The sequence below is a fragment of the Anolis carolinensis genome, chromosome 2 (genome assembly GCF_035594765.1).
Source record: "Anolis carolinensis isolate JA03-04 chromosome 2, rAnoCar3.1.pri, whole genome shotgun sequence".
Classification (NCBI taxonomy): Eukaryota; Metazoa; Chordata; class Lepidosauria; order Squamata; family Dactyloidae; genus Anolis; species Anolis carolinensis.
The window spans coordinates 234,583,919-234,600,007 of NC_085842.1; the positions used below are offsets into that span (position 1 = coordinate 234,583,919).

General features: G+C 38.0%; 1 protein-coding gene across 3 annotated transcripts in view; it reads left to right on the forward strand.

Annotated features, from left to right (window-relative positions):
- Positions 1-16,089, forward strand: part of bnc2 (basonuclin zinc finger protein 2) — a 472,589-nt gene that overhangs the window by 140,351 nt on the left and 316,149 nt on the right. Inside the window, exon 1 of one of the 3 annotated variants that reach the window (XM_062971893.1) lies at positions 14,508-15,971. The exons of 1 other annotated variant lie outside the window; for it this stretch is intronic. In XM_062971893.1, the coding sequence (XP_062827963.1) occupies positions 15,888-15,971 (84 nt within the window). In that variant the 5' untranslated portion in view covers positions 14,508-15,887. Of the gene's footprint in view, positions 1-14,507; positions 15,972-16,089 lie in introns of those variants that run through there. One more of the 3 variants, XM_062971889.1, reaches the window with a different exon arrangement.

The window sequence follows — 16,089 nt, forward strand, 5'->3', positions numbered from 1 at the left end:
CACAAAATGGAAATAAAAAGCATATAAAATATTGATAGCTATTAAAGTATTTTTCAATTATATAATGCTTTCATTTCACTATCGGATAATTAACTGTGTTCAAGTAGTTGAAGTCACTCAGAAGGTTAAAAGAGGCAGTGTGCCAGGCACATTGGCACCATTGCTTCACATTGGCACTGTAGTCTAACACATTCCATCTTTGTTGTAGAAGGAAAATCATAGATACTAGAAATAACACCAATTGTCAGGTTTTTGCTGCACCGGTGTGTAAGCAAGAACAATTTCTCAGACAAGTAAGAACTCAGAATTTCTGAAGTAATGCTTGAATTTATCACACCATGGCATTGTTTTTCTATGGTAGTGGAATTGCATGATCCTATAGAGCAAAAGACTATGCTGATGGTAGTACAACTGCTGGTAGGGTCCTCCACATCAAACAGGTTCTTTCTGCAAAGCCAGACTAAGCATGCCAAACACTATGAGGCAGCAGAAGCTGTGGAAGTTGACATTGGTGGTGCTATAACCAATGCTTGATAGTACTGTGCAGAAGTTGGCACTGGTTAACCACTCCCAAATGTCTTTTGCGGCGAAAACCCTATGATGAGACTTAATAAATGTTAGTTGAAGATATCAGTATACCATTCTGTTTCGTACATTCAAAATTTGTCAACTCTTTAAAAACTTTTTCCTTCCCCCTGGGTTCATTTTGCATTTAAGTTTGCAGCAGAATTCCCAAGGTCATAATTTCATATATATACATGGTTTTCCATATGCAGGTCTTTAGAAGGAAGTTGATATAGTTCTGATGTGGGCTTAGGCAAGGCATTTGTATTGGCATAGCCTTTGAGGGTGCTTTTTGGGGCTAGAGCACAAACAGTTGTGGGCTATACAGACTTGCTAGCCCAAATTAATGTGGCCAGGGCATGAAACCGATGTACCCACAATGCTATGTAATACTCCAACTTTAACTTAGGTAATATTTGGAACTACTTCCTATTGAAAGCATTGGTGAGTTATCGTAATTTCTTAGTCATTCCCATGCTAGTTTTATTCTTTCTTTTTTAAAAAAGAGAATGCTTGGAATAAGAAGGGCAAACTGTAATGAATTCAGGAAAACAGTACAAATGTAGAGGTAGCTGTTTTGATGATAAGACAAATGCCAGCTTTCCCATGTAGGCAATACCTTCTTTATTAGTCTGGTCCAAAAGGCATAAAACAAGACAGACTCTTTTGCTCACAGTTTTCACAAATTTTGCACATCCTTTTAATGTCTATACTATGTCTAGGATTTTTCCACGAGGCCCTTTTTCTGAGCTATCACTGAGTAACTGAGTAGTCACCCTGAGAAGGGTGGGGTAGAAATACTGTAATAAATAAATAAATAAATAAATAAATAGCTAGCTAGCTCATTTGGTCTATAGAATCCTCCTTACCCCTCTCCATGTCATTTTATTTAGCATTTAGCTTAAAAAGTCAATGCAGTTCCATGATGCTTTGATAGGAGCATAGTGCCTAGATCAGGGGTTCCCAATCTTTGGTCCTCCAGGCGTTTTGGATTTCAGCTCCCACAATTCTTAACAGCTGGTAAGATGACTGGGATTTCTGGTTGTTGAAGTCCAAAACACCTGGAGGGCCAAAGGTTGGGAACCACTGATCTAGATTGAGGGAAATAACAGCACTCTGTTCTGCTTTGGTCAGAAGTCTGGAATACTGGGTCTAGTTCTGGGCAGAACTACTTAGTTGATACTGAAGTAAATTCAAGTACTCCAGAGGGTCTGCTCTAATCTAGACTAAGGTTTGGTATGTTCTTTGTACCATTCCTCCTTCATTCCCATCACAGTTGGTTTAAGCATGCTATTACAAGAAATATCATACTCTAAGATGACCAATCAATTTTCAAAGAAAATCATAGCATCATGGCATAGCTATGGTTCAGGCTGTTTGTTTAAGAGGACTGGAGAAATTGACTTTTCTAGCCCCAATTTCAGCACTGTATGAACAGGTTTCAGCCACGACCTCAACATTATCTAGATGTTTTATAATTTCATTCTGGAATTCTGTATCAATTAATTTATCTCTCTCTTTCTCTCTCTCTTTCAAGTATATCCTAGTTAGATCCACCTATAGTGATGAAGTGGTAGTCTTCCAGTTTGCACATTTTAAATAAGGTAATTTAGGATAGCAACTTTTAAGTATTTGAAAGTTCAATTGCACTTCTGAGCCACTGATGAATTATTTAATTGTTTGATGGATATGTGGCTACCAAACTATAGGGCATGAAATGTGCACTGTTCTTCTAACATACTTTGGGGAGAGCTGTTTATAAAGTATTTAGTATTGGTTTTATAATGTACTGTTGACAACGAGAGACCATGAAGCTCAAAAGATCAATCTCATCTAAGCCGTCAGTTCTAATACTGCTTTGAAGCGGTACAGCATTTCCAATGGTGCTTTCATACATTGCAATACAAAGGTGCTTTCAGATGTCGCAATACCAGATTGCGACAGGAGGCCTCTTTGTGGGGAAATATCTTGTCCCTTGATAACTACAGGAGAGTTGTATGGTTGACCTGTTGCTGTAGAATAAATTAATTGTTATCTTCCAGATCCATTACTGTTCGCCTTTTATGAAGCAACAACTATTTATCAAACATATATTGGGACCGTTGTTTCACTCTATGCCCATGTTGACTCATCTTCCTTGAGGTAACTTTCATTAAAGGGACCCCCCCCCCCCCCAAAAAGACAAAAAATCACTATGCCTTGTGAGTACAGTGTGTATTTTGGTGTGAGTCCATATATCCATATGTGAGCCTTTCATCTTTGCAACTGAAATACTGCAAAGCAGCAAATGAATCTTTTTGTTTAAGTTCAAGTAGTAGCTTTGGTAGCAGTCATAGTTGAAGCTTTTGCTTAGGTGCTGGGATGTATTGTTCATCTGTTTGAAAGAGAGAGAGATGCTTTTTTGGCTAATGCAGTCTTCAATAATTGCCAATAAAGCTGTGAGGCAATTCAATCATTTATGTAGTCAGTGAATGACAGTGCAATTTTACGTAGGTGTACTTCAAAGTAATTCCCACCGCTTTTATTAGAGCTTGCTTCCAGAGAAATGTGTACAGGATTGCAGCCTTAGTAACAACAAAGCCTATTTACTTTTGAATTATGCACTTGTAAATACCATGCATTTTCAGGGTCTCAAAAGGTGCCTCTTTTGTAACAACAGTCTGTCATATTGTTGATTTTTGTTGTGTATGTATACATGTGGCTTCAAGTTGCCTGTTGACTTCTAGTGACCCCCATGGATTTCACAACATTATCTCAAACAAGGACTACTCAGAAGTGGTTTTATCAGTTTCTTCATCTATAATACACCTTACAGCACCTGATGATACTAGAAAATATTTTCAAAGATACTTTGAAAAAGATATCCCAACTGAATTCCCAGCAGTAGGAAATTGAATTATGTGAGCTGTTTTAGAGGCTCAAATGCAGATTATTTTTTTAAAGTACATTTCAATCTACTCTTCCTCAAAGGAGCTGTACCCACCCCCATTTTTATCTTCATCATAACCTTGTGGGTTGGGTTATGCTCAGAAAAAACAAGTGGCCTAAAGTTATCCATGTTCAGTTTGTGGACTATAGAAAAGGAGTGAGTTGATTAGTCCCATCTTAGTCCAGATCTCTGCATATTCAAAGTAAAAGGGAAAATAAATTTATGGCACAATGAATATACACAATGTTTTTTGTGCTTTTAAATGTATAGGGCTGTTAACGTGTGCATGGAAACCTCTATAACCTTTTCTGTTGTGTGTGTAGAAATACAATTTAAAATGTTCGGAGACACAAATGTTACATTGAGTTAACATATCCTGGAAAATTAATTGAAAAACATCAATACATAAGTTAAAGTCATCACAGCAAGGTGAATTATTTCAATATCACATTATTTAGTGTGTCTGACTAGAAAGTGTTACTAGTGTCTCATATATTGACATATGACATTGAATATATCCATACTGATTGCAACTTACTTTGTAAGTGGAGGGAGAAATTAATCAGGTATTACTGCTTTTATCACTGTAGTCCTTTTACGTGAACTTTTATGAAATATTGCCACTTGTTCATAGTATTCATGTTTATATTTTGAGAGCATTCTGTATAATAAGACAAACAGTTCCCATGATAATCCATATTTCCTATTATGTATTCCAATTATAACCAATCTGATTATCACCAGTACTGTAAATCAGTACAAAATCCCAATAGCAAACAAGAAATAAAACACAGAAGATGAACAACGGGTGACCCATTCACCATTTTCACTGAATTAATCATGTATTATTATATTAGCTCGTGAGCAATTTGCTTTCTAAGTCTGTGTTCTGTTGTTCAGCAACTACAATAATCAAAATAATGTGACTGAGGCCCCTTCCACACAGCTGAATAAAATCCCACATTTTCTGCTTTGAATTGGAATATATGGCAGTGTGGACTCAGATATCCCAGTTTTTAAAGCAGATATTGTGGGATTTTCTGCCTTGATATTCTGGGTTATATGGCTGTGTGGAAGGGCCCTAGATTCTAGTGATTTGACAACACATTCTAGTGATTATTCCATGATCAATTTGCTGTTAATTTTGTTTTGCCACTGGACCATCAATTAAAATAGTAGTGTTAAAATATCCTAGCACTACAAATACCCCATGTATATTAGAAATGTGTATGCATGCTAGAAATTTTGATATGTATAAGAGTTAGGAACAATGCACACCTTTTGCACTAAACCTTGTAAGTTTAGTAAATAAGTTAAGTAGTAAATTGGTTAAGTAAGACTCCAGTATCCATGGAGATAAATTTTCATCTGAATTATGGTTCCAAGAAACCCCAGATATGATGGAACACCACTGAATTACCTCACTTTGTCCCAGCATTCAATAGAGATGCATTGGAGGATCGGGCCCTTCCACACAGCCATATAACCCAGAATATCAAGGCAGAAAATCCCACAATATCTGCTTTGAACTGGGTTGTTGGAGTCCACACTACCACATATTCCACTTCAAAGCAGAATATGTGGGATTTTATTCAGCTGTGTGGAAGGGGCCCTAGAGGTATCCTCTCTGGGAATTTGCCAGCTCTTCCAACACAACTTTACGGTAACTTTGGGGTGAAGTATAACATAGAATTGCCTGGAAGACAAAGCAAGTATCTATAGAGAACATTCCCTCCTGCTGCAGGTAAGTAAAATTGCATATTAGTTCTGCAATTATGGAAGTTTTACTGTGTGGTCCTGTAAAAAGGTCTGAGGGACCAGCAATAGAAAGCTTCCAATATTCAGAAAGCTGAGCTCCTGAGTATATGATTTAAATTTGTTGTGTAGACATGCTATCAAGCATAGGAATCCCTTTCAGATAGTAAGTTGAAAACTGCAATAGACTTGTAAATAAATTGCTTAGAGTACAGTAACTTCAGTTGTTTAAAGTTCCCTTAAAAAGGACTATTTCTGTGAGAAACAGAAACCACTGTGCACAATATGGATTGAAATTATTCTGCGGGAAGCATCAATAAATGTAGTTTAAACAAAATATATTGATTATTTTCCCCCTCCCCACTTAAATTACAAAAACTGTCTCACTCATTGTAGCAAACAGGTATGTATCCAGCCAGGATGAAGAACACCTGTAACGTATTTTGATATGACTTGTGTCAGTACTTGCCCATTGCGACTCCTGCTTTGGGTGAAGAAATTCCCCTAAAACCACTTTAATTTGTGCTTGGAGGTTTTCTCTATATTTTGGGGGGAGTGGTTGCCATTTTGGCCTTTTTTAATAAAAGAGGAAGGATCTGTATTTTTAAAAAATGCTGTCCTGGGGCATAGAAGAGCAGGGAAATGTGCCAGAATTGCCCCATGGCTCCTAGAGGGCATGCGGAAACACTGGGGCCAAAAAGAAGAAGAAGAAAGTTTCCAATACTTTTTTGCCAGTTTTTTTTAAGCTTTTGAAAGTCTGCTAGCTATCAAAATGGGCTTGGGGAGCTCACTGGCTGCATTTTTTCCATTGCTTATCTATAGTCTTATTAAGAGAATTCATATTTCAGTGTTGTTGAACATCTTTATCATTAATTATATAACTCCACAAACCAGTTTCCAAATGCATTTGCCTGTAACTAATTATTACCGTATGCATCTAAAGAGACAAAAACAGTGTAATCACTGGGCTGCCATGTCTACTTCACTTACTAAATGTAGAGCTTGTTTCCAAAATGTACCCAATCATTCTGAACAAACTCTACAGGAATCCCAACGTGCAGAGGATAGGCATCACTTTGCTATAAAATGTCGTTTTCCAAAACCTGTACCAAAGTGATTTGATGAAATTTAGATATTTTTTTGACCAGGGCATAATATTTTGCTCCTGGTCAACAATGTGCTGCCACCTATAACTCAATTTTCTTTTATTTTCATTTTTGAATTTTGTAGATTTTGGAAACAAACTCCACAAGTTCTCCAAAGTAGTCTTATCAATCTAGCACCTTTTAGATGTTTTAGGTTACTGTCATTACAGTATGTCGCCATGGGGGGGGGGGCTTGAGGGGCTTCAGCCCCCCCCCCCCCCAAATTCTCAGGGTGGTCCGTGAGAAGGCCTTACATTTATTATTTAAACTTTTATGTTTATTCATATCATGATCTGATAACCATGCTCAACATATCCCATATGCATGGGGGTATTGGAATAACGATACCAAAGGTAAATCCTCTCTCACCCAGACTCAGCCCCCCCCCCCCGAATCAAAACCCCAGCTCCCCCGAATCAAAATCCTGCCTACAGGCCTGGGAAGATTGGAACTCCACTCCAAAATATTCAGAGAGCACTAACAAGGGGAAATCTCAACTAAGGGCTCCAGGAGAATGGTGTGGTCCATCACATCAGCCTATAATGCAGTGTTTCTCAGTCTGTTGGTCCCCAGGTGTTTTGGCCTACAACTCCCAGAAATCCCAGCCAGTTTACCAACTGTTAGGATTTCTGGGAGTTGAAGGCCAAAACATCTGGGGACTCACAGGTTGAGAACCACTGCTATAATGGGAGGTTAAGAACAAGAACTACAGGTATCTGTCTTTATCCAAATGAACATCATAGATCAAGTCAATTAATGTCATTTTCATCCCCATAGCCAGAAAAGAAACTAAGTTGAAATGTTTCCCAAACTTTGGTCTTCCAGGTGTTTTTGACTTCAGCTGCCATATTTCTTAACTGTTGGTCAAGCTGGCTGCAACTTCAAGGAGTTAAAGTTCAAAACAGCTGGAGGACTAAAGTTTGGGAACCAGTATTCTAAAGCATCCAGGACCCTAGCTTAATTCCTAGAAAAAGTCATAGTGTTGGCCAGATGTCCACTTAAAAGGTGAAAAACTATGTGTGCTTGTAAATTATTGGGTAAGTAGCAAGATGGGTGTACCTGATTCTGATCTCACTGTCCACTGCTTGATGGTGAGACATAATGGTTGCATGTTTGAGTCTTTCATTTAGAGTCTAGAGAATTTTTATTATTCAAGTTCAACAGTAATAGATTTTAAACTTGTCTGGACTTCATATGAATCGAACTATCTGCGTGCTTGTTTAAAGGTAAATATTACAGTCCATTTTATACTGGATATATGAAAGACATTAAAATACTCTTCTGTGTGGTAGTAGCTCTGCGGTACTGCTGTGGCTACTGTGCATATTCAGTCTGAAACCACATGGTAGGCAAGCTAAGTGCTGTGCTCCTTCTATGGAACCCCAATATAATAGGGTTTTTTCAGTCTGCAACAGTTAGATCTCATCTCATCCATTTATCAAAACATCAGTGATTCAGTTACAACAGATAAACATTTTGGAACCATTAGTATTTGAACATACATTTCTAAAAATAAGAGTCATTACTGGGATTTTAAAAGAAGTTATGAGTCAGTATCTTCCTAAAACCAAAGCGGAAGAGATGCTTCATTAGTTTTACAGAAAAGAAGCAAGCTGCCAATATTTTTTTCCTCTGTAATATGTGGAAAGATCGTAGTATTATCTGTTTGGCATAAAGTTTCCTGTATGGATTCCTCTACTTTTTTTCACTTAAGACATCTGTTAGCATTTCATAGTTTAACAGATGTTGCTGAGCAATTCCATTACTTGCATTCTTGGGGGAAGAAAATGCTGTTTGCTCGATTGAAATGCCACCTCTGAACTATTGTCATTCTGCCAGCTTTGTGTAATTTTCATATATTAAGTCCCTTGTCTTGTAAGAATATATAGCCCTATCTTGTATTAATGTAACTCATAAAATGTGTGTTACTTTTAGAAGAATTTGTAGCTGAAACTAGCTAGAGGGAAAGGTAGGAACAGAACGTGGATTCAAAACAAGTGTTGATTTTCTATAATCCACAATCATAGGATGAATCTAGGACCCCATCTATGCTGCCATAGAATGCAATTCTATAATTCATCTGCCTTATATTGAGCTGCATTATATGAGTCTACACTGCCATATAATGTAGCTAAACAACATTATGAAACTGCATTATATGGCAGTGTAGATGTGGCCTAGTTTGGTTCAGGTCTACTTCACAATGAACTTTGGATTTTTATTCTTGGAAAGGCAAAATTGTATGTCTTGAACTGGTGTGTCCTGGTGCCAAGGCTCTAAAAAACCCTTGGGTATATATGAAAGGCCTGACAAAAATGTTCTTTATGTTGCCTGCTCTGTTTGATCCCTTGGGCAAAGCTAGGTGTCTTTCCACATTAGTGGTTTTGAGTTTTTCATGATTTGATTATTCACAGCTTTGACTAAAATGTTCTCTCTAGTAGTTTCTTGGTCTTCCAGTGTGACTTTATGGTCAAATCCTCCAGCCATTTTGGAAGACATAGATTTTTTAGGGAAAAAACACCTCTCTTGGAATCTCTAGGTCCACTGATATGATTCTTTGGTCATCTTCCGAGAAGAGGTGTTCTCTTAGGGAAAAATAACAATGTTCTTATTTGAGGTTTTTCACCTTCATGTGCATGGGCAGATTTTGGTCATATTACTGCTCTCTCCGCTCACTCCTTTCCATCCTTCCTTCATCTTCCAATTTTGTTTGTTTGCCACTTTTCTATCTCTTGGTGCTCCATTCTTGCTGCTTCCATTCCTCCTTGGTGCTATACTTGCTACCGCTCCCTCTTGCTCCAGCTCATTTTGCACAGTAGCAACCACTCTTCCTCCTCCAAAACCGTACCTGGTTGATATCACCCTCTGTATCACATCCTACCCACCCAGTTGCATTGTAGGTTTGGTTCCATTTACCACCCCTCCTTCCATAATGCCAACAGGTCCAGAGTGGTGTGTTTTGTAGAGGAATAGAGAGATAGCGAGTGGCCAAAAGTCAATACTTCTTGCATCTCATGCATTGGGAGAGCTTAACTGCAACTTTCCACAAAGGTTATGTGAAAGAAAGCTCAGTGCTTAAGGTACTATAAGATATTAAAACAAGTGCCTATTAAATGTGGCAGATGTGTACTCCTGGTAACATTAACCTCTCATATATTATTGCTCCTCAGTATGCTTTAGTATTAATACTATGGACCTGGAGGAACATTAAAAATGACAGGTGGCTTTGGACCGCCTGCATTTAAGTTGGAGTGGTTTTTGTCATTTTGCTGTGAGGCACTGGTCAAGAATACTTTGTCTGGGCCAGCCTCAACTTTGAAGCAGGGTTATATTACAACTGTGCCACCCTACTAAGAGTAATAAATACATGAGAAGTATTGCAGTCCTAACACCAGTTAGAACCAGGTCCTACAGTCAGTTACAGGGCTTTTTCTAGTGCAGTTAGCAAAACTGATCCTGTTTTCTGCATCAGATAAGATGTTGGTTCCAGATGCTGCAATTGGTTCTGCTGCTGCTAAAAAGTTTGACAAATGAACAGAGAATGGCCTGCATATTTTAGAATTACTTGTCCTTTTAGCACCAGCATGAAACAGAATATCAGATTGTTATGGAGTTTTGCCCAAGGCAAATTAGGAAGACGTTTACCATATATACTCATGGATACCTTGACATCATGTATAAGTCCAGGGCAGGTCTGGGGGCCAACATTATGGATTTTGGTGTGAGTTGAAAGTCATTCAGCAGAGAGGGAAAGCACCAATGCCACCTCAAGGGGCAAGAAATTGTATCACGGTGGAGAGATTAGGGTGCTTCTTTTAGGTTTTTCCAAGACCAACTGAGCTCTTGCCTTTCACCACTCTACTCTGAGAATGGAATGATTCCTTTTTAATAAGAGTAAAGGTAAACTACTCACATTGACTTGTAGATTTGTTGATCCAGGTTTTTTTTTATTGATTTTGGAGTAATTTTATAGACTTAACATGAGTATATAGAAAAGGTTCCCCAAAGTCAACCAAGGTTTAATTCCTACTGAAGTCATTAAAATATAGCATTTCTTCTTGGATGGGATATAATTCTTTGGGGAGTGACCATAGTCCGGTGGCAGAGGATATGCTTTGAACACAAAAACTTCCAGGTTCAGCCTCATGGAATACTAAATGAAAAAGACCAAATAAAAAGTGATAGACTGGGTATTTCCCTGATATTCTGGAGGGCTGCCTCACAATTGGGCTGGATATATGGAGCAATGCTCTTTTTTTTTTTTTAAAGTGTGAAGCAGCTTCACATGGTAATCCTGCACTCAAAACAGGGACTAAAGCCAATGCATGGCTTATGATGTTTGATTATCAAATCAACCCCCTTCCTAGTTATCTCATTCCCAGTGCTCCAATGTACCTCAGCAACTCTGAGATGAAACTATTCATTAGGCTCAAAATGGCCTGGGGCATGCTAATTCTTGAGTGGGCCCTGTGATAGGGCACATATATTATGTAAATACATATATGGCCATACAGTTCAACATGAAAGAATACTAATATTCTGTACTTGCGAGAAGATTTTCCTCGCTTTTGCTGAACCCGTTCCAGGCACATATTTATTAAAATGTCTAGAAAGTTATCTAAGCTTTGCTCTTTGGACACAAGTGAGGGCTGATTGTCATGCGATGTGGAGGACCCGTTTTATTATTTTGGGAAGAACAGGGACAGTTTTGTCCTAACAGGCCATTAGATGAATAGCAGAGTATGTCACATGAAAAACCACTGATCTTTAACCCAGCAATCTATTTAACCCACCCTGGAAAATGAATAGTGAATAAGGGAAGAGCAAAGGGTAGTTTACTGTCATTACAAATTATAGAATCTGTTAACAGCTACAGCAAAGTGAACTCTGGGAATTACAGGTACTGTACAGTAAGTCAATGAAGCATACAGAATAGTTAACAAAGTTGTATATAACTGGAAAGGCATACTGGATGTGTGATCCAACCTTGCCAATTAACCCAAATCGCTTCGCTACAAAAGGTAGCATTTACACTGTACAAAACTGAGGTTTGTGATTGCTGGAAATCTGAGGTTTGCCATTCACTCTGAAATTTCCTTAAAGAGTAAGAAGACTCTCACACCTTTTGATTCTTTTGCTTTTGTGCGATCCCTTGTTTTCACCTTATAGAAGAATAGGGACTACAATACTGCTACATTGCATTATGTTTGACTTTTATCTAGTTGATTTATATACCCTGCCCCTCAACAGGTGCCCGGATAAAAGCTTTAACTCTTGAAATTTCTTTCTTGGAGTTTTGCAAACTTGCAAATCTCTCTAGTCTGTGTGTCTGTTATAGAAGAAACCTATTACATTGTATTACACAGTGCATGAGCTGGAGAAACTCAAGCTTTGTATCTATCAGCCTGTATGATCAATGAAGTAAAAGGCCCACCCATGTTTTGTGTGATTTTGAGTAGAACCTTAGACCAAAACCTTGCAGCATATTGTACATTTACTTTAGAAACAAGACATAGGGCGCATCTGCACTGTAGAATTGCATTACTTTACCTGCCATGGTTTGACGCTATGGAATATTGGGATTTATAGTTTGGTGAGTACCCAGCACCTCTTGGAAGAGAAGACTGAAGACTTTGTAAAACTACAATTTCCATGATTCTGTAGCATTGAGCCATGACAGTTAAAGTGGTGCCAAACAGCATTAATTCTAAGTGTAGTTGGGCATAGGATTTATAACAATTTATGGTTACTGTTGCATCTTTTTTCCTCTCCAGTTCCTCTGCATAGGACACTGTTCCATGCATAGATAATTTCAGCATTTATAGTGAGTGCCTAAATGTTAGGAAAACAAATACTGTAAATATCAGTAACATTTTAAAAGGACCAGTTGTGGGAATTAATGCTTATAGGAAAACAGCATTATTTCTTATGCGGCTGATTGAATTGCATTGTCTCCCCACAGTCTTGTTAGCTCATACTAACTGAAATGCAAATTTTTCAGCTAATTGGACCTCACTGAATGTACATGTAGAGTAACATATTTATATGCATGTAAACATTAACAAAAATCTGTAATTGTTTTCCTGATTAACATCTCAAGTATTGGGGAAAATCTGCTTTAATGGCTTCACATGTTAAAGATGGAACATATGGTTTATTAACATCGATAAATTTGCAAAACAAAAAAAATTGACAAAAAATCATCAATCTTATGTTTAAAATAATTATATTTTTCTAGTTAGGTAAATATAATTATTATTGTAAAGATTAATATGTAATTGTTTAGCTGTGAATTTTGGAGAAGCTAACTTGCTTAGTAGCAATCCCTTACTTGTAGTGACATCATGAGCAATGTAATATTTAAATATAAAATCAGGAAATAATTTTATGCTTCCATAGTTGGCAGAACTGTGTCTAAATTAGTTGATTTTTCAGAGTAAAAGGGCTGAGCATTTCTTTCCTTGTTTTTCAGTCCCATCATATGATTAAAAAAAAAACATTTTTTCATCTTTATAAAAGATTACAAGAATCTTGTGAATAAAGGATGTAAGTGGCTGTAGGAATTACAAAAGATTAACTGGAAACTTTAAAAAGTTTTGTTCAGAGTTTATGTAAAACATGGCTAGTGTATTCCAAACGTTCTGGGAGCAGGGACTATTATTTGCTTGTAGAATTTGTGATTATGGGAGAAATAGGAGAAAAACCTTCCATTTGCAGGTGAGGTAGTGAGTTAACATCCTTGTGTATGGAGACAGTGTTTAAAATGAAACAAAACAGCAAACTTCCTGAACAGATGGAAATGGAAATGGAATAATTAATTTCAAAGGGAAAAATTAACATTGGGGATGAAATTTGAGTTTGCTATCTGATAACAACTTGATGTGTCAATTTTCATAAAATTAAGGGCTAATGAAATGCTATACAGAAGCCTTTCCATAATGGAATTCGTAGGCAACCAAATTGTGAATTCTGATACTCTTGTACAGTTATGACCATCTCCAACTAGTTTCCCATACTATATTTTTCCTTGTGGAAATTAGTGAACATGAAAAGTGTCCTTTCAAATATGTTGTAGCCCTCTCCGTGTTTTGTTGAACTAAGCCGTATTGAATCCAATGGTCTTTATGCCCAATTTAGTGTAAATGAGATTGGAATTTTTTGTGGGCTGGTTAGTGTGTTCTTTCATTGTTCTATAATTACTTTAGGGGTCGAAGTTATCTCTTCTTGTAGAACAATGTGCCTTGTACGTATCCTGCAGAGATCTGATGTGTGTTTTTGTACTGCCGAATTCTGATACACCTATTAAAACTATTCTTGCTTTACTAGGGATGTGCCATTAAATGTACTTTGTGGTAAGAGAGTCTGCAATATGCTCATCTGCTGGTTTTTCTTTATTATATTAGCATCTTCCACTGTCTCATGTTCTTCTGCATTGCTGTTGCATGCCATGATAAGGCCACTATGGGATAAGGTCCTTTTCATTCCATGTTCTGCAGATGTTGAACTCTTTGCCAGCCTCATATCTGGTAGGTAAGATTTTGGCGGATGCCTGGGAAGACTAGATTTGGATGTATTAGCTAGTCAGCCTAATAACCCTGTATAGACTGTATTGATTTTCTAGGAGAGAGTTTATGAACTAAATAAACTTGGAGTTGGTGTCTTAATAAACTGCCTCTCTCAGACTGTCACATTTAGTTACAGAGCTGTGCAGTTTAGGGGGGAAAGAGGCTAATTCTGTTACAGATTGTTCACAGCAGGGTCTCCAAATTAGCCCTTTGTTTTGTAATGCCACCTTGCTTGGGCTCGCTTTGAGCACATTTCTCAGTTTTACCCTAATGAGTTGCAACACTGATAATGTGGCTGATGATCTTTCATTGATTTCACTATCACTTGCTTGTCTGGTAATTGATCCGTTGCTGAGCCTCTAGTTAATTATATCGGCTTTGACATGGCCCAGTCCACTGGGAATTTCAAGTCTTGCAGAATAACAGTTTTAATAAAAGAGTCTATTACTGCAGGTGCTTGCTGCTGCATGCCAGTTGATTTTGTGTGTGTGGGTTTCCCCCCTCCCTCCCCCCCTCTCTGGGAGTGGAGAGGATTGCAGGACAGGAGGGGAAAAAACCGGAGAGGTAGGGAGCCGGCGCACAAGAGATGCAGAGAAGAGCAGAGAAGAGAGGAGGGAAAGCTGGCTATTGACATTGTCCTTAAGCCTCCCACAAATAACAGCCATTAGTGGGAAGGTCAGGAGCTGAGCAGGCAGCTTGTCTAAGGCACTGAGTGCCACTTCAGAAAGCAAGAGGCTAGCAAATTTTAGAGAGAGTTTAAGTGGGTAATAGCTAGCTGCAAAGGTACAGCCACTGTTGGCACAATTGACATGCGTGCAGTGGGGAGGGGGTGTCCTCCCTCCCTCTCCCCTCGACCCCTGCAACAAGAATATTTTTATTGACCACTGGTGGACTTAATATATTTTAAGGCAACAGTTTTTTCGGCTCTTGTGTTTGTTTCCAAGAAATTGCATTTGCAGCTTTGGAGACTTTTTTGTGCTTAATGGAGTTGAACTGGAGGGAAGTTTAACAGAAAAGCTTTCAGGAGATGCCAGGTTCTAAAGGGGAAGACACATTTGTGTCAACTTAGTGTACGCTTTCTCATCTTTCCTCATTGCACACTAATGACACAAAGCTGCCATTGAAGCTTTCTTGGGATTCTTTTGTTGCTTTGCGAGAGAGTGAGGTTTATTGTTGTTCTTCTGTTAAGGAAAGGCTGCGAAAGTGGTACATTTGTCCTCTGAATTTGTAGATTGGATTGGAAGATGAATGTTCCTTACACTTTTAAGTTGAGAAAACCTGAGCTCATTTTTTCTCCCTGTTTAACTTGGCTTGTTTTTATGAGAGGGCATGCATTTTGGTTTACTTTTTTTGTGAAGTTATAGTATTTATGTAATCAATGTAGGTGTTCTCTCCCTCTTGCCCATCCTTCCAGTCTTTTCTCACAGCAGAGCAAAAAAAATTTTTTTTTGTCAGGAGCAACTTGAGAAACTACAAGTCACTTCTGATGTGAGAGAATTGGCAGTCTGTAAGGATATTGCCCAGGGGACGCCCGGATGTTTTGATGTTTTTACCATCCTTGAAATATATATAGATGATATATATAGATGATGTTTACAAAGTTGTTGAAAACATTGGCTTTTTGTTTCTTGTGATGTCTAGTAAATGTTAACAATCTGAATGCTGATAATCATAGCAGAGAGAAGTGCTCCTTTTTGCTGAATAGAAATGTGCACCCTTCCCCACCTTTCTTTCTTCATTCCACTCTCTCCACTTTGTGATTTGGGAAGTTAAAACATCCAGAAACTCTAAATATGTCTTTTTCAAAACACCCTCCTGCTTTTTATCTGTATGGAGAGAAGGGAAGCCCCCTTTTTTTCTTTTCTACAACATACATTCCTTGAGGCATTTTAGGCAATTAACAAACAGAAGGGAAAAAAGCTGTGGGAGATGAAGCATGCGTGCATTTTTCCCAATTTTATTTTTAAAAGAAGTTGGAGACCGTCTTCTTTCCTTCCGCCCCATTCCTTTTTGGTAAGAGTTTTTCTTTATTTCAGAATTTATTTGGGAGGCTGGGACTCTTTCAAAGTCTGCGTATAACCTATGCGTATCTGTGTTTAAAGCCAGGCCAACTTTTGTGCTGTGTTCTGCA